The sequence below is a fragment of the Choloepus didactylus genome, chromosome 21 (assembly GCF_015220235.1).
Source record: "Choloepus didactylus isolate mChoDid1 chromosome 21, mChoDid1.pri, whole genome shotgun sequence".
Lineage (NCBI taxonomy): Eukaryota > Metazoa > Chordata > Mammalia > Pilosa > Megalonychidae > Choloepus > Choloepus didactylus.
In genome coordinates, this window is record NC_051327.1 from 18,779,739 (window position 1) to 18,799,958 (window position 20,220).

Sequence of the window (20,220 nt, forward strand, 5' to 3'; positions counted from 1 at the left end):
AGCAGAAGCCAAAAAAGACAGCGACATGGAGGTGGCAGGACAGGAGAAAACCTTTCATGGTCAGGGACACAGAGTGGGGACGAGAAGTGAGGGCCAGCCAGTGGGAGGGGGGTGACAGGCAGGAGAAGGGACAGCATGGTGAGTGGAGATGGTGGCCCATTACTCTCGCCCTCAGGACACCGCACAGCCAGCAGACAGGCTGCCCCTCGCGTCAAAGCTTTTATTAGAACAGCACTCGGAGGGCTCAGCCCACTGCCTGCCAATCTGTCCCTGGGAAGACGACAGGCCTTCCCTGAGAGGTGAGACACACGTCTTGTTGGGGACGGGGGAGCCCCTCTCCTTTTGATGACACCCTCCCTGAAGCCAGGGTGGCGCTGGGAGGGCCCCGCTCCCCAGGATGCCCAGGCTACACGGTCCACTTCAGGCACCTGCAGACAGAGAGGAGGCCCAGGTTCAGGAGGGAGGTCAGGTGAGGCTGGGGTGGGTGGGAGGGCAGTGCAGGGGGGCACAGGTGAGGTGCCAAGCTCACCTGGTCTCCTGGTGAGTGCCCAGGCAGCGCACGGTACAGTACCGGGCGCCACAGCTGACGCAGGTGTATGGGGAGGGGAAGCCGCAGACAGCACAGAAGGGGCGCTGGGGCCGGGCCGGGGGTCCCGCACAGGCTGTCAGGTAGTTGGGGCCCTCGGCCACACTCAGGTTCTATAGAGGCAAGAGGAGTGGGCTCCATGCCACCTCCTCCCACCCATGAAGCAAACACCCTTCAGGTACACACATCTCCCCAGGCTCATGCCTTCCCTGTGGGGGGCTCCCCCAGCCTGCTCCTCCCTCACCTGCTCCTCCAGCAGGGCCTGAAAGTTTTTTCGGAAGCGAAGTTTAAAATGATCACCTCGAGTTTTCTTCTTTTTCTTTCCTAGGGTTAAGAACAAGTAGTTGTGTGACATTTGCCAAGAAAGACACCAACTTTCTATGTCTCATCACCTCCGAAAGCCACCTGTCTGTTCCCTGGCTGCATACTCACCTGGCTTATCCATCTGCTTCTCTCTACCATCCTGTTCCATTTACCCCCACTTCTCCAATCCCAGTCTACCTTCACCTCCATGTTCCCCAAATCTAAGGCTTTATGTCAGAGCTGGAAGGGTCTCCAAGTCCATCTCCTCCATCTTCTGTATTCTATATACATGAGAGGAAACTGAGGCACAGAAAGGAGACAGCAGCTGGCTCACAGTCACAAGAGACAGTTACTGGTGGAGCCAGGAGCTCCCAGGTGATCTGCCTCCCACCACCCTGACGGGGACAGACCCTCTCCATCCTTCAGCCTTGTCTTCCCTGCCCCGAGCCCTTCCTTCCTCCTGCCCCCCGCCTCACCAGTGTCTGCATCATCATCAAACTGAGGCAGCCTCTTGCCGAGCTGGGGAAGTCCTGCATGGGGGTCGTCCTGGAAGTTGTCATTCTCCAAAGCCTCGAGCTGCCTGTTGATGCGGCGCTGCCGGGCAGCCCGGTCCAGCACGCGCCGCTGTCCGGGGTCCTGCGAGCGAACTAGATGGGGCAGGGCAAGAAGAACTATGAATCGGGGCAGAGCAGGGTCACAGAGGAGAAGCTGGGGTGGCCTTGGCTCTGGGCAGTGCGTGGAAGATGTCCGGGGCGGGGGGGAGCCACGGGTCTCTGATCTTGTCCCAATCACCCAGCCCTTGGCCCCCTTTATCTTCTCAATCTCTCAGCTCCTTCTGGCTTTGCTTCTTTCCCAGCTACCTGAAATGACGATTTCAATCACCCATACCTGTTCTCTGGCCCTTTGACCCCAGCCTTCCCTCTGAATCCCAGACCTAACCAGTGAAACGCTTCCTCTCACTGCTGGTAGAAATCGCACAACCGTGCCCAAGGGGGCCGCCATAGATTCAGAGCTTCCAGGCTCAACTGGGCCCTTGGGGCATTCGGCCTTCATGATCAGCAATCTCTTCCTACATGAAGGAAAGAAGGGCCACCCACCTGTCGAGATGCCCACCTTTCGGACCACCCTGAAGCATAATTGCATGGGCCCCCATCTTCCCTCTGTTCCAGGTGGATGCACCCCAAAGTCCCACTGTTGAAGCAACTCTTCTCCTCCAGCCCCAGAACCCATCTCCTCCCTCTTGCATCTTGAACCCCTTCCTCCCCAACTGGTACTTTCTCTTCAATATAAAACCCTGCTTGACTGTCCTGTGTCTACCCAGCTTCACAGCCACTCTTCTTTGAAAGAGTAGTGCACCCGATGTTTAGTCTACTCACCTCCCGTCTACTCTTCAACCCCTGGCAATGCTACTCCTACTTGACCATTCAATGGGAACCACTAGTACCAAATCCAGTGTGAATCCTGAAAATCCTCCTTTTACTTACACTCTCTATAGCCTGGGGTTTGTTCCACCTCCCTTGGGTTGGAACATTCCCATCCTTTGCTTCCATGACACAACTGAAGGCCTGCCTTCTCCACCTCGGGCTAGGCATCTCAGCCTCCCATCTTGGCTGCTTCCCCACCTCCATGAGAACACCATTCCTCTTCTCTTTCTCAGTATCTACACTCCTCCTGGGATTTCTAATCCAAACATGGGGCTCTCACTATCACCTACATGCAAATGACTCCAAAATTGATTCCCCCAATCCAGAATCTGCTCCTGAGCCCTAGAACCGGCTGTTCAACTGGCTGCAGGGAAATCACCTGCAGATTCTCTTGACACTGCAACTCAAACTTAAAGCCCGTCCCTCTGCCTCTCCTCCTGTGGACATAGAGATGTATGCAGATATCCAAACCAGAAATCTAGGAGGCATTTAAACCTCTTCCTTCATGACTGTATTCCGTTGTTCCCAGGTTCTGACTGTGCAAATGCTGCACCCATAACAACAATAAGCAGCACCAGGAGCTGGCACTTACTGGGCACTATGTGTCGGGCACTTTACCAAGCCCTTGGCGTGGTGAAATCAGTCATCCTCCCAACAACCCTATGAGACAGGGGTCAGTAGCTTCCCCAGTTGACTGATGTTAGGAGGTTAAGAAACTCGCCCAAAGTTCACATGGCTGATAAATGGCTGGGTCAGTGTGCCGGTTTGAATGTATTATGTCCCCCAGAAAAAGCCATATCCTTTGATGCGATCTTGTGGGGCAGACATAATAGTGGAGATTCAGTTGGAACGTTCGGATTAGGTTGTTTGCAAGGAGATGCACCCCACCCAACTGTAGATGATAACTGATGGGATATTTCCACGGAGGCGTGGCCCCACTCATTCAGGGTGGGCCTTGATCAATGGAGCCATATAAACGTGCTGACTCAAAGAGACTGAACAGAGTGCAGCTGTGAGTGACATTTTGAAGAGAAGCAAGCTTGCTAAAGAGGAACGTCCTGGGAGAAAGCCATTTGGAAACCAGAACTTTGGAGCAGACGCCAGCCACTTCCCTTCCCAGCTAACAGAGGTTTTTTCTGGATGCCATTTGCCATCCTCCAGGGAAGGTACCTGATTACTGATGTGTTACCTTGGACACTTTATGGCCTTAAGACTGTAACTGTATAGCCAAATAAACCCCCTTTTTATAAAAACCAATCCATCTCTGGTGTTTTGCATTCCGCAGCATTAGCAAACTAGAACAGATTTTGGTACCACAGAAGCGGGGTGCTTTTGCTGCTGAGTCTGCAAATACCAAACATGTTGGAATGGCTTTTCAAATGGATAAGGGGAAGTTTCTGGAAGAATTGTGAGGAGCTTGATAGAAAAGGCCAAAACTGCTTTAAAGAGACTGTTTATGGAAATATGGACTCTAAAGATATTTCTGATGAGGCTTTGAACAGAAATGATGAATGTGTTATTGCAAACTGGAAGAAAGGTGATCCTTGTTTTAAAGTGGCAGAGAATTTGGCAAAATTGAGTCCTGGTGTCAGATGGAAGGAAGAATTTGAAAGCGACAACCTGGAATACTTAGCTGAGGAGATCTCCAGACTACGTGTGGAGGATGTACCCTGGCTTCTCCTTGCAGCTTATGGTAAAATGCGAGCAGAGAGAGATAAACTTAGAACTGAACTCTTGGGTTCAAAGAAACCGAAGCTGATGGCTTGGAAAGTTATGAGCTTCCAGGGGGTGGAATCCCAGAAGCTACAGCCCAACGTGAGGATGTAACCAAACATGGAACCCAGCCGCCATTTCAGTACAAGCCAAGAATGGAGATGCAATTATCCAGAAAGGATTTGTGGAAACTCCTATTGTCTGATGGCTTTGACCCCTGCATGCTTCATGCAAAGCCAACAGAATTTTTGCAAGCTCTTTACAGACAGAGCCACTGCCAGTCGGGACTGGAAGAGAAAGACAAGGAGCAAATTAAAGGAAAAATTTCTTCAAAGACAGAGCCATGGAGGTTGAGGTCTGGAGTCAAGAGGCCTTGGGCTGGGAGAGTGGAGCAGCCCACACACATGGAAAGGGTGAGTATGCCCCAGAGGTCGAGGGTGGGCATTCCACCTCGATGCTCTGGAAGAGTTTTGCCACCTGAGGTCCCAAAGAGGGTGGAACACATTCCCACGGAATTGGGGAGAGCCTGGCTGCCACCCCACTGTTCTGAAGGGGTTGAGCGTGTGCCCTGGAGATGGAAGGGAATCCGGGAGCTGCCCCGATGTTTGAGGAGGGTGGGGCCGAGAAGGTGGTCTCCCCAATGTGTGGATATGTTGGAGCACTCACCTAAGTGTTTGGAGAGGAAAGGGCTGCCGAAAAGGCCCTTAGGAAGGGTTAGACTCCCGCTCTCTCAAGCCCCAAGGATGCAACATCATTCTGTTAATGACTCTCGGACTTTGAAATCTAATGGAGTTTGTCCTGCAGGTTTTAGGAACTGTTTTGGTCCTGTTAACCCTGTTTTCCTTACTGTTTCTCCTTATGGCAATGGAAATGTTTATCCTATGAATGTCCCTCCTTTGTATATTGGAAGCACATAACTTGTTCTAAGTTCACAGATCCACAGCTAAAGGAAAAGTATGCCTTAGGACTAACCACGCCTATATTTGATTTTGATGGGATCTTGTACTTAACTGTTGTTACTGAAATGATTTAAGTTTCTGTGGTATTGTGGGATGAATGTATTTTGTATTTGGAAAGAATATGTTTTTCTGGGGTCCAGGGGGTGGAATGTGCCGGTTTGAATGTATTATGTCCCCCAGAAAAAGCCATATCCTTTGATGCGATCTTGTGGGGCAGACATAATAGTGGAGATTAAGTTGGAACGTTCGGATTACGTTATTTGCAAGGAGATGCACCCCACCCAACTGTAGATGATAACTGATGGGATATTTCCACGGAGGCGTGGCCCCACCCATTCAGGGTGGGCCTTGATCAGTGGAGCCATATAAACGTGCTGACTCAAAGAGACTGAACGGAGTGCAGCTGTGAGTGACATTTTGAAGACGAGCAAGCTTGCTAAAGAGGAACGTCCTGGGAGAAAGCCATTTGGAAACCAGAACTTTGGAGCAGACGCCAGCCATGTCCCTTCCCAGCTAACAGAGTCTTTTCTGGATGCCATTTGCCATCCTCCAGTGAAGGTACCTGATTACTGATGTGTTACCATGGACACTTTATGGCCTTAAGACTGTAACTGTGTAACCAAATAAACCCCCTTTTATAAAAGCCAATCCATCTCTGGTGTTTTGCATTCTGGCAGCATTAGCAAACTAGAACAGTCAGCATTCAAACCCAGAACTGCCCAGGATCAGAACACATGCCTGGGACTCAACTACCTCCCATCTAAGAGCCAGGCAGCCACTAGGGTTGGGGTACAAACAATTAAACAAATGAGCACAGCACGGTTCAGCAGGCAGTGTGAGTAGGGGACGTACCAAGTGCTATGGCGCACATGGAGGAGGTGCTCACCTGGCCTTGGAGTGATCAGGGAAGATCTCCCGGGGGAGGTGAGTCCAGGATGAAGCCTAACCAATGAACAGAAGTTAGCCTGGCTGGGGGAGAGGGGACAGTGTCTCGGGCCTTGGTACCGGCACGAGAGCAGGCCTGGGTGGGAGACCGTGGTGCCTTCAATAAATTGACAGAAGTTCAGGACGGCTGGTGGGCAGGGTATGGGGGGAGGGGAATGGCAAGGGCAGCCAGACCCCTAAGAGACACAACTTTAAATATCTAAAGGAGCTTGGATTGGGGTATTTATGGTGAGGGTGACGGAGATCCAGTGAAGGGTTTTAAGAAAGGAAGGACACGACTGGATTTATGAGAAAATCAATCTAGCAGCAGTGTTCGGACCCTCATCTCTTATCTGGTGTGCTTGGTAACTTCCTAACTGGCTTGTTGTGATACTGACTTGTTTGGGGACAAACAGTGGTAAAGAAAAATATTTTTTTTAATACTTTTTTATGGAGATGACTTTTATTCATTACAGTTGAACACAAACCCAGATTCGCCCCTTCATATATGAAATCACATATTCAGTGTATGAATATTAAAGTAGCAAGCCTGGCATTGGGTGTAAACTTGTGTTGACAAAGATCTGAAACCAAAATGAGAGGAAATGCATTGCTCTACTTTGTGATGTCCTTTAGCTCATTGAGCATCATTTTGTCCAGCTCCAAACTTTTCTCGGATAAACAATATTAACAAGTAAATCTATGAATAAAGAAACATTTTTGTTAAAATAATAAATGAACAGAGCAGGGGATCTGAACAGTCAACTGGGAGTAGAAGACCTGCACTTACACAATAAGGCAGCCACAAGTCATGTGTGGTTATTTATATTTAAATTAGTTTACTTAAAATGAAATAAGTTGTAATCAAGGTAATCAAGATGGTACAGTGAGATGCTTCAAGGTTCCACCCATCCCCAATAGAAGCTTTGAATAAAACCATCAAGAACTGGCAGAGACACCTTTCTCAAAGCTCCAGGAAACAGCTAAAGAGCTGCAGTGACAGAGTGCGTACAAATTTTTTAAAAAAGGCAACTTACAAGCAGTAGGAGCTCCTGGTGCCCTGGCTGGCTCCTCCCCCATCCCCTTGCAGGTCAGCACAGAGCCAGCCCACACTACCAGTGCGGGTCCCTGGTCTGGGTTTCATAGGGAGCAGAGTAAGCCTCGTACACACACTAGGAGCATGTACGTCTGGCCCAATCTCCAACGGCAGCCCGAGGGACCGAACCAGAACGCTAGTTGCAGGCTCCCTTTCCCAGAACTTGCCCTATGTGAGGGCAGCTCACAGACTCTCCTAAAGAACACTATCGGAGAGCAGTCAAGTTGCAGCTGCCTGAGGCAAGGGATTTCTGGCTATAGGACACACAGTGCAGTGCCTGGGACCATGAGGAAACTGTTTCCTAGGGAAGAAGGGACATTCATAGTCGCATAAACAAGGAATTCCTAGGGCCACACATGCATGCCCAAGACAAGATGCATGCACAGAAAGGTTCAGTGGAGTCCTCTGCTTTGGCTTCATGCTATTCCCTAAACTCATTGTATGGCACTCACAGAGATCAATCTGTAAAGACTGGGAAAGGCAGTTTTTGTTTTGTTTTTGTTTTTGTTTTTTCTCCTTCCATTTCTTGTATTGTTAGTGCCCAGCAGTCAAGGAAAGCTCTGTCATAAAACTAGCTGGATACAAGCTTAAGGGACAGACACCTCAGAGACTAAATTTCAGAGATAACACATTAAAATATAAAATGTCCAGGTTTCAAAAAAGATTACAAAACATACAAAGAAACAGGAAGTGATGGCGCAGGCAAAGGAGAATATGATAGCTGTAGAAACCATCAATGAAGAAGATCATCAATGGGACATTCAAAACAGACTTTTTAAAAAATAGTCCTAAACGTGCTCAGAGAACTAAAGGAAAACATGGATAATGAACCAAATGAAATCAGGAAAACAACAGATGGACACAAAGAGAATATCAACAGAGAGATGGAAATTGTGAAAACGAACCAAACAGAGCTGAAGACCATAAGAAAAGAAATTTTAAATTCCCCAGAGGGGTTCAACAGCAGATTGGAGCTGTCAGAAGAAAGAATCAGTGAACTTGAAAATAAGACAACTGAATCATCCAGTCTGAGGAGCAGAAAGACGAGAGAATGGAGAAAAGTGAGCAGAGCCTGAAGAACCTGTGGGACACCATCAAGCATACTAAGGTGGGCATTGTAGGAATCCCAGAAGGAGAAGAAAGAGAGAAAGAAGCAGAGAGAATATTCAAGGAAATAATGGCTGAAAATTTCCCAAATGTAACAAAAACCAAGAATATACACATCCAAAACACTCAATGAATCCCAAACAGGATAAACCCAAATAGACCCACACTACAACATATTATAATCAAACTGTCAAATGCCAGAGATAAAGAAGGAATTCTGAAAGCCACAAAAGAGAAGCAGCGTCTCGTGTGCAAGGGAGCCTCAATAAGACTAAGTGCCAATTACGCATCAGAAACCATGGAGGCAAGAAGGCAGTGGGACGACATAATTCAAGTGTTGAAAGCAAAAAATTGTAACTAAGAATTCTACATCTGGCAAGACTGTCTTTCAGAAATGAGGGAGAGGTTAAGAAATTCCTAGATAACCAAAAGCTAAGAGGGGTGGGGAGTGGTTCATCACCACTATATGGGCCCTACAAGGGATGCTAAAGAGAGTTCTGCAGGTTGAAGGAAAGGATAATAGATTGAAGCTGCTCTCCAGTGAGTAAACATGGGTAAATACAAATGCCAAATGTTGTATTTTTGGATTGTAACTTATTACTTCCTATGGTTTCTAAAAGGCAAATGCACAAAAGGTAATAATTCAGTGGTTTTGAAACATGTAATTTGTAACAAGAACTACATAAAGGCAGGGCAGATGGAGGGGAGTAGGGGCACAGCTGGTGTATACTATTGAAATTAAATTAGTATCAAAGCAAATGAAATTGTTACAGATTTAAGATGTTAAATTAAGCCCCATGATAACTAAAAAGAAAATATCAGTGAATATGCAAGCTCACGGTAGAGTATAGTTGTCAGGGGTGGGGGGCAGTGGGAACCCGGAGTTAATGCATAATGGGTGTACGGTTTGTCTGGGAAGATGGGAGGTGGTGAGGGTACCACAATATTGTGAATGTGGTTAATCCCACTGAATTGAACACTTGGAAGTGGTTGAAATGGAAAAGCATATATGTTCCCACAATGAAAAAGAAACAGCAACTAAAGATACAATGACAATTAAATGATATATCCTGGATGGAAGGACAAAAGGCTTAAAAACACATTATTGGGACACGACAAAAATTGGAATATAGACTACAAGCTTTTTATCATTGTTAAAACTTCCTGAACTTGATAGCTACGTGTGCCGGTTATGTCTCCCAAATACCATTATCTTTGATGTAATCAGTGTTGATTAGATTGTAATCCTTTGAGTGTTTCTTTGGAATGCACCCCACCCAGCTGTGGGTGATGACTCTGGATAATTTCCATGGAGGTGTTACTCCGCCCATTCAGGGTGGGTCTAACTTGATCAATGGAGCCATATAAATGAGCTGATCTAACAGAAGCAACTCAGTGCAGCTGTGAGCGACATTTTGTAGAGGAGCTACAGCCAAGAGGGACACTTTGAAGAATGCACAGGAACTGAGTGAGGAGCTGCAGATGATGGGACAGTTTGAAGACAGCCATCGAAAGCAGACTTTTGCTCCGGAGAAGCTGAGAGAGGAAAAACACCCCAAGAGCAACTAAGAGTGACATTTTTGAGGAACGGCAGCCTAGAGAGGAACGTCCTGGGAGAAAGTCATTTTGAAACAGAACTTTGGAGCACACGCCAGCCACGTGCCTTCCCAGCTAACAGAGGTTTTCTGGACGCCATTGGCCATCCTCCAGTGAAGGTACCCGATTGCTGATGTGTTACCTTGGACACTTTATGACCTTAAGACTGTAACTGTGTAACCAAATAAACCCCTTTTATAAAAACGTTTTATAAAAACATTCCAACTTAATCTCCACTATTATGTCTGCCCCACAAGATTGCATCAAAGGATATGGCTTTTTCTGGGGGACATAATACATTCAAACCAGCACACTGACCCAGCCATTTATCAGCCATGTGAACTTTGGGTGAGTTTCTTAACCTCCTAACATCAGTCAACTGGGGAAGCTACTGACCCCTGTCTCATAGGGTTGTTGGGAGGATGACTGATTTCACCACGCCAAGGGCTTGGTAAAGTGCCCGACACATAGTGCCCAGTATGATGTATACAATCTACACTCAAGTGTTCAGAAAATGGATTCATAAATAGAGATAGACAGATGGATAGATACATGAATGGACAGATAGATATAGGCAGATAGACAGACAGAATGAATGGTATCACAAATGTGGCCAAAGTTAAAATTGGTGGAACGGGACATCTGGAGGGATGGGGATATGTTGAAATTCTCTGTGTGGAGTTTATATTATTTTTGTAACTGTCCTGTAAATTTGAAAGTATTTCAAGATACTAAGTTTTTAAAAATTAAATTAAATTAAAAACTCAGTTCCTCAGTTGCACCAGCCATCTTTCAAGTGCTCAACAGTCTCATATGGTTAATGGCTAACATATTGGACAGTGCAGATTAAGAACGTTTCCAACACTCCAGAAAGTTCTACCGGACGGTGCTGCTCTAGTCCCTTCAATCCATCTCCTGAGTGAAGGCAGAAGTGCCTTTCCAAAAGATAAATATGCTTTGGTCATCCCCCTCCCTTAACAGCTTTTGATTGCTCCCCGCTCCTCTCTCCATAGAGTTCAAACGCCTCAGCAGTGTATATTATGCCTTTCAAAATGTCGCCTTCTCCCAGCCCTCCAGCCTCTCTTGCTATTCCTCCGCAAGCTCCGAACGGCGAGTGTGGCTTCCTCAGCAACTTGCTTCTTGCTTGCCTGCCTTCGCACATGCGATTCCCACTGCCGCGAGTGAATGCCCGCGCACCTCCACCCAGCGGAACCGCAACTCGACTTGCAAGCCTCAATGCAAGCTTTTTCCTTCCCTCCAAGCCTTCCCGGTCTCCTCCTTCCCAGAGGCTGGGCCGGGTGCCTCTGCTCACTGCCGCCTGGTCCTGTGCTTCCCTCCGCCGTAGCACGTAGCACTCTGAAATGCTAGGGTAGATGTGCCTGGCTGCCCCCTCCCAGACAGCCAGTTCTTGGATGACAGGGATCTTTTTCCTCTCTCCATCCAGAGAGCAGGCTTCAATAAAATGTAAATGGATAGGGTGGGCTGGGCTGTCCCGACGCCAGCAGCCGAGGGCCGGGGAAGGAATTTGGGATGGACAACTGGATGAGAAAATCCTAGGGCAGGTTCCTATTTGGGAGGAGAGAGGGGGCCAACCGCCAGGGGCTCACCTACCCGAAGGCTTCTTCTCCACCATTGCTACAACACAAAACCGAAGACGTTACTGCGCACGCGTGCTAAGCCAAGTGGTGTATCACTTCCGGCGGCGTGTGCTTCTGCGCGTGCGCATTCTGAACTCGAAGCTTGGCCTCCTTGCGTGGTGTTCCCTTGGAAACAAGAAAGCTTTCCGCCATATTTCATAGGGGCAGAACTACTTCCGGCCACATTAAGTTTCTGCGCGTTGGAGGGCCCTCCGAAATGGGTCATTTTAAAGAGGTGCTATCGGTGGTCTTTCGGGACACGTCATTCTCTTTGGGGCCTTCTGATGATGCCACCATGGCAAAAGCAGCCCCCGGAGCTTCTCCGCGGGGCAGTAGAGCGGGTGGGCCGGACTTCCCACGGCGGTGGGCAGGCTTGAGTGGGAAATCCGAGAAGTCCCTAGTGGCCCCGTGACGAAAGCTCAAGCCCCAGCTCCCGTCGGGCCCCGGACCCGCCGCAGACTCCCCGGCCTGCGCCCTCCCTGCCCGCCGGGTCCTCGACTCGTCTCTGCTCCGCGCGCCCCACCCGCGCGCCCTCCCCGTCTTCCTCCTGGGGCTCCGGGCTTGGCCGCGGCGAGGACCCGCCTCCGCCCGCCGCCGGACTCGCGGCGACGGGTCACTTCCCCGATCGGGCTTCGTTTTCCTCATCTGTCACGCGGGTGGCGGCCCCGCTGGCTGGGCCCCGAGTCCTGGGCCCCCGGCGCCGCCTCCGCACGCTCCCCGCAGCCGCGCGCCGCCCCCAGGACAATCCTCGCCTTGTCCGCGGCGCGGGCATCTCGACTTTTCTGTGGCCTCGGGCTACGCTTTTTCTCCTGGGCGGAGCCCCAGCCCCGCTCCTCCTCGCCGCAGGGCCCCACAGCCCGCCCGGCGCCCCCCTCCCTTCCAGAGACCCCGCTCGGCTCGGGATCCAGGCGCGCGGCCGCAGCCCGGCCCGGGCCTGGGTGCCGTCCCCGCCCGCTTCCCACCATGGCCTCCCCGGGACCGGGACTCCGGCTTCTGCTCTTGCTGCTGCTGCCGCTGCCGTCGCCACCTCCTGTGGCCGCGGCCTCCGACCGTCCCCGGGGCAGCGACCCTGTCAACCCCGGTGAGAATACGGGGAGATCCCGGCCCGGGTGAGGGAGGCCGGGGTGACGTGTCTGCCATCCTGGGGTCGGGGACTCGAGGGGGCGGCCGGCCTCTCTCCGGCCCTACGCCCTCCTTGGGGCGGAATCCCTCGGCCCCTCGCCCGGAATTGAGGTTCCCAGCGTCCCCACGCGAACTGCCCCCGAATTCCGGGGTGTCACTCCTACCCCACTCGCGCTTGGGTGGGAAGAGTTTAAGAGGGAACGGGAAGAAAAAGAGAAAGAGCCAGTAGTGGGGGCAGAGGGAGGGGAAAGGGACCCTGCGCGGAGCTGGAAGGGAATCGAGCTGGGCGAGTGGGTCGTGAGTCAGTTCCTGGCTGGCGACAGAGAAGCTGCTGGTGATCACCGTGGCCACGGCCGAGACGGAGGGGTACCGGCGCTTCCTGCGCACCGCGGAGTTCTTCAACTACACCGTGCGGGTGAGGAGGGAGAGAGCCCTGCGGCCCCTGGAGGGTGGGCTGAGGGTTGGGGGCCTGGGTCCCCACATCAGCCGGGTCAGGAGGTACCACCTAGGCCGCTGAGCCCTCCCCTGGCGTGGCCGGTTTCCCCCGCAGACCCTGGGCCTTGGAAAGGAGTGGCGAGGGGGGGATGTGGCCAGAACGGTTGGTGGAGGCCAGAAGGTGAGGTGGCTGAAGAAGGAAATGGAGAAATACGCAGACCGCCAGGATATGGTCATCATGTTTGTGGACAGGTAAAGGGGCCGGGGGGTGAGGAGAGAGCAAGGACGCTGAGGGTTCCAGGCTAGCCCGCTCACCCTCCCCTTCCCCGGCCAGCTACGATGTGATCCTGGCCGGCAGCCCCTCAGAGCTGCTGAAGAAGTTCGTCCAGAGCGGCAGCCGCCTGCTCTTCTCCGCCGAGGGCTTCTGCTGGCCCGAGTGGGGGCTGGCGGAGCAGTACCCTGAGGTGGGCGCGGGGAAACGCTTCCTCAACTCCGGTGGTGAGTGGCAGAGAGCGGGCAGGAGCGGGGCGCTCGGAGTGTTCCAGGCGCCTGAGGGCTGGAGAGGGCGTTGGGACCAGGGGGGTCTCGGGGTCAGCGCCTCCCCTTCCCCCTCCCCAGGATTCATCGGCTTCGCCCCCACCATCCACCAGATCGTCCGCCAGTGGAAGTACAAGGATGACGACGACGACCAACTGTTCTACACCCGCCTCTACCTGGACCCGGGGCTGAGGGTGGGGTCGGCCTGCGGCTCTCGGGTGGGGGTGGGAGGCTGTGGCTGAATGGGAGGGAAGGGGTGAGGGCATGGGGGGTAGATGTCAAGAGGAGGAAAAGAAATGACACCTCACCCCCAGCCTTAGTGACCTGTCCCATCTCATCCCATCCAGGAAAAACTCAGCCTCAATCTGGATCACAAATCCCGGATCTTCCAGAACCTCAACGGGGCTTTAGGTGAGGACAGAGGCAGTCAGAGGTGGGTGATAAAAGTCCTCTGCTGCTGCATTTGGGAGGGGCTCCTGGTGGAACTGGGGGGTCCACAGTTATGTTAACCTCTTCCAACATCGGAGCGCCTGGCAGGAGGTGGCACCGTGCTGTCGGGTCACAGCGACCATCTGTGGAACACACTGTGTGCCAAGGCAGTGGGCCAGGGCTTTACTTATGGAGTATCCCTCGACTCAGCTGTCCTACTGGGGGGTTCTGGGGTTTGCAGCCTTTCACAGGTGAGGAGCTGAGGGCTGAGGCTCACCCAGGGTCTCTCGGGCAGTGAGTGGCGGAGCTCTCTAGGGTGGCAGCCGCTGGGCAGAGCCCTGCCGCTGCCCCCACGGAGCCATGATCAGGAGCACTGAGGCAGGCACCCCCTCATCCCCTGGAGAAACTGGGCATTCTCCATACCCCATGGTTAGGAGAACCGGTTGCCTGGCAGTCTCAAGACAAAGGGAGTCTAAAACCTGGTGTTTCTTCCCCCAGATGAGGTGGTTTTAAAGTTTGATCGGAATCGTGTGCGTATCCGGAATGTGGCCTACGACACGCTCCCCGTTGTGGTCCACGGCAACGGGCCCACCAAGGTACCTGATGGCTTATGCCCTTCCACACCCCAGTGCCCATCCCCAGGTGCTGGGAGAGGTTGCAAGGGCCCTGCTCCTTCCCTCCTGCCCTGTCCCCCTGCCTGTCTGCCCACCATCCCTAGCCCCTGGCCCAGGTCCCCTCCCCTGGCCTCCTCTGCCTCAGCCACTCGCCGTCTCATCTCCCCCCGACAGCTCCAGCTGAATTACCTGGGAAACTACGTCCCCAACGGCTGGACCCCTGAGGGCGGCTGTGGGTTCTGCAACCAGGACCGGAGAACACTCCCGGGGGGGCAGGTGAGGAGGGGGTGCAGGGGGGCCCGAGATCGGTCACCCTGAGCAGGGGCGCCAAGACAGGAAGCACATGTTGCGCAGTAGTGGGCGGGGAGGATTGCAGAGCTCCTGGGCGCCCCAAACCTGGGAGAGCAGCCAGCCCCTGGGGCAGGGCCAGGGGGGGCTTGAGGACGGTCTTGGGCTGTCCTCCGACCCCTGCCCTGCGCCGTTTCCCAGCCTCCCCCCCGGGTGCTCCTGGCCGTGTTCGTGGAACAGCCCACCCCGTTCCTGCCCCGCTTCCTGCAGCGGCTGCTGCTCCTGGACTACCCCCCAGACAGGGTCACCCTTTTTCTGCACAACAACGTAAGACAACACCACCCCCAGCTGGCCTCTCCCTTCTGGGCACCCCCCAGCGCCCCAACCCCTGCCCTGATCAGAGCTCCCTCCAGCCAAGGCTTCTCCTGCACCCCTAGTCCCTGCAAACCTCTGCCCCTTCCAGTCACTGCCAGCCCCTCTCCCACGCCGCAGCCCCCCCACTCAGCCCCCCGCCCACCATCACATGCCCTCTCCAGGAGGTATACCACGAGCCTCATGTGGCAGACTCGTGGCCGCAGCTCCGGGACCACTTCTCAGCGGTGAAGCTGGTGGGGCCGGAGGAGGCCCTGACCCCCGGCGAGGCCAGAGACATGGCCATGTGAGTCTCCATTGGGGTGGGGGGCCGGGGAGGGTCCCGCCACCCGCTGCACCCACCCTTCCCCGACCGTTAGCTGTATCCTCTCCACTCGCCAGTCCCCCAGCCTCCATACTGGCACCCTCCCGGGCACCCACATGCCCCATCCCTCCTCCACCCCCCTCACCCAGACAGGTGAGAACCTGGGGGTGCTGGGAAGGGAACCCACGGCTTCCTCACCTCAGTCTTCCTTCATCTCCTCTCCTTTTGCTGATGTTTCTCCCCAGGTCCCTCCTCTTCTGCTCAGAGGGTGGGGGGTTCCAGCCAGCCCACGGCCCCCCCCTTCCCCCACCCGCCCCCCGTGTCCAGCTCATCTGTCTGTTGGTCTGTCACCTCCAGGGACAGTTGTCGGCAGGACCCCGAGTGCGACTTCTACTTCAGCCTGGACGCCGACACCGTCATCACCAACAGGCAGACCCTGCGCCTCCTCGTTGAGGACAACAGGTCACCTGCCCGGCTCAGCCCCAGAGCCCCCAGAGAGTCCCCAGGGGACCCCACTTCCTCCCGGGCGCCTCACGCCCGCGGCCTGGCCCTCACCGCAGCCCCGTCCACAGGAAGGTGGTAGCTCCCATGCTGTCCCGCCACGGGAAGCTGTGGTCCAACTTCTGGGGGGCCCTGAGCCCCGATGAGTACTACGCCCGCTCAGAGGACTACGTGGAGCTGGTGCAGCGGAAACGAGTGTGAGCCTCCAGCCCCGGCACCCCCGCCCCCCCACCCGCTCCCGAGCCACCCAATCTCAGCGCCGAGGCACTGGTGCGGGGAGTGGGAGATGAAGTGGGGGGCCCAGCCGTGCTTGGCAGGGGAAGTGAGGGGGGCTTTCTGTTTCGGAGAGTGAGGTGCCCTGAGGGAAGGGGCTCCTGGGATGAACTGGGCAGGGTTTGGGGGAGCCACCCACTCAGCCTCCCCCCCCCCCCCGTCCGGGGGCTTCCAGGGGTGTGTGGAACGTGCCCTACATATCCCAGGCCTACGTGATCCGGGGGGAGACCCTGCGGACAGAGCTGCCCCAGCGGGAGGTGTTCTCGGGCAGCGAGGCCGACCCAGACATGGCATTCTGCAAGAGTTTCCGGGACAGGGTGAGCAGGCGGGGGTCCGAGGCTGGGGGACTGGGGGGCGGGGGGCGGCCATCTCAGGTCCCTGTCACCCTTGCCTCCGCCCCTCCCCAGGGCATCTTCCTCCACCTCAGCAATCAGCATGAGTTTGGCCGGCTCCTGGCCACCTCTCGCTATGACATCGACCACTTGCACCCCGACCTCTGGCAGATCTTCGACAACCCCCTCGTGAGTGGGGTTCCCCCCAGATGGAGACTGCACATGCCCCACCCTGCCCTGAAGGAGGAGGTGCAGGCTGAGGGGCACCCCCTGGGCAGGACCTGATACAGCCTGGGGAGGGGGCCGGACCGGGGCTGGGGCTTCCTGGGTGGGACGCAGGTGGGTGAAGAGGCTCTTCCTGTAAGGGATGTTCTCCCGATCCCCCGTGCCCCCAGGACTGGAGAGAACAGTACATCCACAAAAACTACAGCCGGGCCCTTGAAGACAAGGGGTTTGTGGAACAGGTGAGCCCCACACAGGTCCCCCGACCACCCCGATGGCCATTGCCTCTTGGATCCACCACCTGGATTAGTGGTTTTCAAACTGGGTTCCCCCGGGTGCCTTAGGGGTGCCGTATGGGTTTTTGCTGGGGCAAGAGGAAGACAAAGGCTGGACAGACAGCTAACCCTCAGTGTCTTCTGTTTTGCTTGTTGGGTATATTGGTGTTATGAGTAAAATTATATTTTTTAAAAAGGGATCCCCGGTGGTAAAGAAGTTTGAAAACCACTGTCCTGGAACCTGGGGTTTGCCAGATGGCTCTCAGCCCCGTGCCCACCCTCCGTCCCAGCCGCTCCCGCCCCATCCCCCAGCCCTAGTCATGGCCCCTTCCCAAGCTCTGACCCCGTCTCTCCAGCTTCCCTCACTGTCCAGCTCCCCCTGTCCCCTCCCTGCTTTTTCTCACCTCCATTTGCCACCTGTCCCCTTTCCCTGTTCTGCAAGCACCGCCCCAGCCCCGTCGTTCTCCCTGCCCCGTTCCTCAGCCGTGCCCAGACGTGTTCTGGTTCCCACTGCTGTCGGAGCAGATGTGCGATGAGCTGGTGGAGGAAATGGAGCACTACGGCCAGTGGTCAGGAGGCCGGCACGAGGTGAGGGCGCCGGGGCAACGTGGAGAGGACGCAGGGCCCCCGCAGGAGGGAGGTGCCCAGAGTGGGGGTCCCTGGGTCCATCCCCTGTGGCTGCTGGGACCAAGCACCACCAACCAGGGGGGCTTAAAAACCACAGAAACATGTTCTCACCCAGTTCTAGAGGCCAGGAGGCCCAAATGGAGGTGTCCGCCGGACACGCTCCCTCTGATGGCTCCAGGGGACGGTCCCCCTGGCCTCTTCCAACTTTTGACAGCCCTGGGCGTTCCTTTCTTGTAAACGCACCACTCCAGTCTGCCTCCGTCTTCACAAGGCCTTCCCCTGTGTCTGTGTCCAAATTCTCCCCATGCTACGAGAGTGTCGGTAACATTGGTTAAGGGCCCCCACACTAACCCAGGGTGACCCCAGCCTAGCTTGTCACATCTGCAAAGACCCTCTTTCCAAAAGCAGTCGCATTCACAGGGACTGGGGCTTAGGACTGTAGCAGATCTTTTGGGGGAGGATACAATTCAACCCTTAATAGTCCCCAAGGGGTGGAGACTACAGGGGGCACAACTGCACTCATTCATTCATTCATTCATTCATTTAGCACGTACTGGGCATGTCCTAGGGACCAGGCCCTGAACTAGGCAGTACAGCGGCTGAACTGCACACGCCAAGCTCAGCCCTTCTGGCGCCTGGGTCGGGGAGACAACCCTGGTTCTAAAGGCTGCAAAGGGAGCCCCAGTCTTGGGGGGATCCAAGGGGCCTCACAGAAGAGGCAACATCTTAGCTGAGACTCAAAAGACCAGACAGAGTGAGTTGTGCCAAGGGGTGGTAAAGAAGACCATTCCAGAAAGAGAAAACACAGGTTTTAAGGCCTGGGAGCAGGAGGGAGGAGGAGGGGGTGGCTCAGTGCCTGCTGCCCACAGGACTCCAGGCTGGCTGGGGGCTACGAGAACGTGCCCACCGTGGACATCCACATGAAGCAGGTGGGCTACGAGGACCAGTGGCTGCAACTGCTGAGGACATACGTGGGGCCCATGACTGAGAGCCTCTTTCCGGGATACCACACCAAGGTGGGCCACTGCTCCTGCCCCTGCCTGCCCCCCTGCACCTTCCCACTCCCCTCGCCCCAAGAGGCCCAATGCTTCCAGGTCTCGGGACCGAGATACCGCGGGAGGGCAGCAAGCAGGGGGCTGGGACACAGCTCGGCTCCGAAGCCAGTTAGCAGCGAGACCTCGGCGGTGCGGGGGCCTAGGGAGCTGCCACTCCCTCGGGGGCCCCTTGGGCCTCCCTGGGACAGGGGCCACCTCTCCTTGGGAGACACCTGGTCCCCGTGGCCCTTCCTCCAGCCTCCTCTCCCACGCCCCACAGGCCCGGGCCGTGATGAACTTGTGTGGTCCGCTACCGGCCGGACGAGCAGCCCTCTCTGCGGCCACACCACGACGCCGCCACTTACCCCCTCAATGTCGCCCTCAACCACAAGGGCCTGGATTATGAGGTCAGCCCGACCCCTGCCACTTCAGGGCACTGCCAGGGCCCCCGTACCTCATCCCCATCCCCCGGCCACCCCCCAGCTGCCCTCCCGGCCCCTTGCCTGACCTTCCACATCCTCAGCTATCCTGTGGGTGGCATCTCTGGGTCCAGCTGCCCCCCGCTTCCTCCTGTGTCCCCCATGCCTGCCGAGCCCCCCAGCCCCTGTATCTGCCCCTTCCCTCATCCCTCTGGTCTGCCTCTCTGTCCCCCCAGTCCCCCCCCATCTGCTTACTCTCCATTTCTGCTCCCTTCTCCTCTCCCCAGGGAGGGGGCTGCCGCTTCCTGCGCTATGACTGCGTGGTCTCGACCCCGCGGAAGGGCTGGGGGCTCCTGCACCCCGGCCGCCCCTCACCTCATTACCACGAGGGGCTGCCCACCACCCGGGGAACTCGCTACATCATGGTGTCCTTCGTCGACCCCTGACACTCAACCACTCTGCCAAACCTCCCCCGCCATTGTGCCTTCTTGGGGGGCCTGGGTCTGGTCCCCCATCCTTGGAGGGGGCAGGGTCTGTCCGTCTCCTCACATCCTGTGTGCGTGTTCCGCGAGCCCAGGATGAATGTGCTGCCTTAACCCACGACACAGGGCCGTCTCAGGAAGCTCGTGCCCCCTTCCTCTCCCCTCAGCCCCCAGGTGCTCGTGGGGGGAGGCCTTCTGGGGGTTCCTTGTGTGATAAATTATTAAGGTTTCTCAACCTCTCTCCTCCCCCCAATAAAAGAGGATTTGTAAGTAACTCTCGAGTCCGTTTCTCTGACTTATTCCATCTACCTATTGACCCCATATCCCCTCCTATCACTCGGAGCAGAGGAGGACCCCGATCCACCCCAAAGAGGAAGGGCGGAGAAGAGGGCAGGGCAGAAGAAGAATGCCAGGCCCGGAAGTTTCCCTTGTCCCATTTTCTCACTCCTGTTTGTTGTCTGAGCTGGGCAAAGCGCATCAGGAGGGCCCGGCCAAGGGAGGGACTTCCGATGTCACCGTTCCCACACGCCTCAGCCCCACACCCCTCTCCCTGGTTATCTCATTGGGGATGGCACCTCCTCTCTGCATAAAGGGAGCACAGCCCTGAGC

The 20,220-nt window shown here is 55.1% G+C and overlaps 2 protein-coding genes across 2 annotated transcripts; one reads left to right on the forward strand and one right to left on the reverse strand.

Annotated features, from left to right (window-relative positions):
• Positions 1 to 206: 206 nt before the first annotated feature.
• ZNHIT1 (zinc finger HIT-type containing 1) lies at positions 207 to 11,420 on the reverse strand. The gene is made up of 5 exons (XM_037814744.1): positions 11,320 to 11,420; positions 1,366 to 1,536; positions 831 to 910; positions 530 to 699; positions 207 to 428 (listed from the first exon to the last, which is right to left on the reverse strand). The coding sequence occupies exons 1-5, from the start codon at positions 11,339 to 11,341 to the stop codon at positions 407 to 409; spliced, it is 465 nt and encodes a 154-aa protein (XP_037670672.1). The 5' UTR covers positions 11,342 to 11,420; the 3' UTR covers positions 207 to 406.
• A 300-nt stretch (positions 11,421 to 11,720) lies between these two features.
• Positions 11,721 to 19,885, forward strand: PLOD3 (procollagen-lysine,2-oxoglutarate 5-dioxygenase 3). The gene is given in 20 exon segments (XM_037814743.1): positions 11,721 to 12,426; positions 12,791 to 12,882; positions 13,018 to 13,154; positions 13,237 to 13,400; positions 13,521 to 13,633; positions 13,787 to 13,850; positions 14,367 to 14,464; positions 14,657 to 14,758; positions 14,972 to 15,097; positions 15,307 to 15,428; positions 15,804 to 15,908; positions 16,019 to 16,144; positions 16,396 to 16,537; positions 16,628 to 16,741; positions 16,948 to 17,016; positions 17,533 to 17,637; positions 18,546 to 18,692; positions 18,991 to 19,011; positions 19,013 to 19,117; positions 19,417 to 19,885. Coding segments are annotated over 20 exon segments (2,229 nt in total). The 5' UTR covers positions 11,721 to 12,308; the 3' UTR covers positions 19,576 to 19,885.
• The last annotated feature ends 335 nt before the right edge of the window (positions 19,886 to 20,220 follow it).

Excerpts from the sequence above, each read along its gene's own strand:
- ZNHIT1 (XM_037814744.1), bottom strand. The coding sequence starts at position 11,341 with ATGGTGGAGAAGAAGCCTTCGG. Across the intron at positions 1,537-11,319 it reads GGTGGAGAAGAAGCCTTCGG|TTCGCTCGCAGGACCCCGGA; the intron begins GTAGGTGAGCCC and ends TGCCCCATCTAG. Across the intron at positions 911-1,365 it reads TGATGATGATGCAGACACTG|GAAAGAAAAAGAAGAAAACT; the intron begins GTGAGGCGGGGG and ends TCTTAACCCTAG.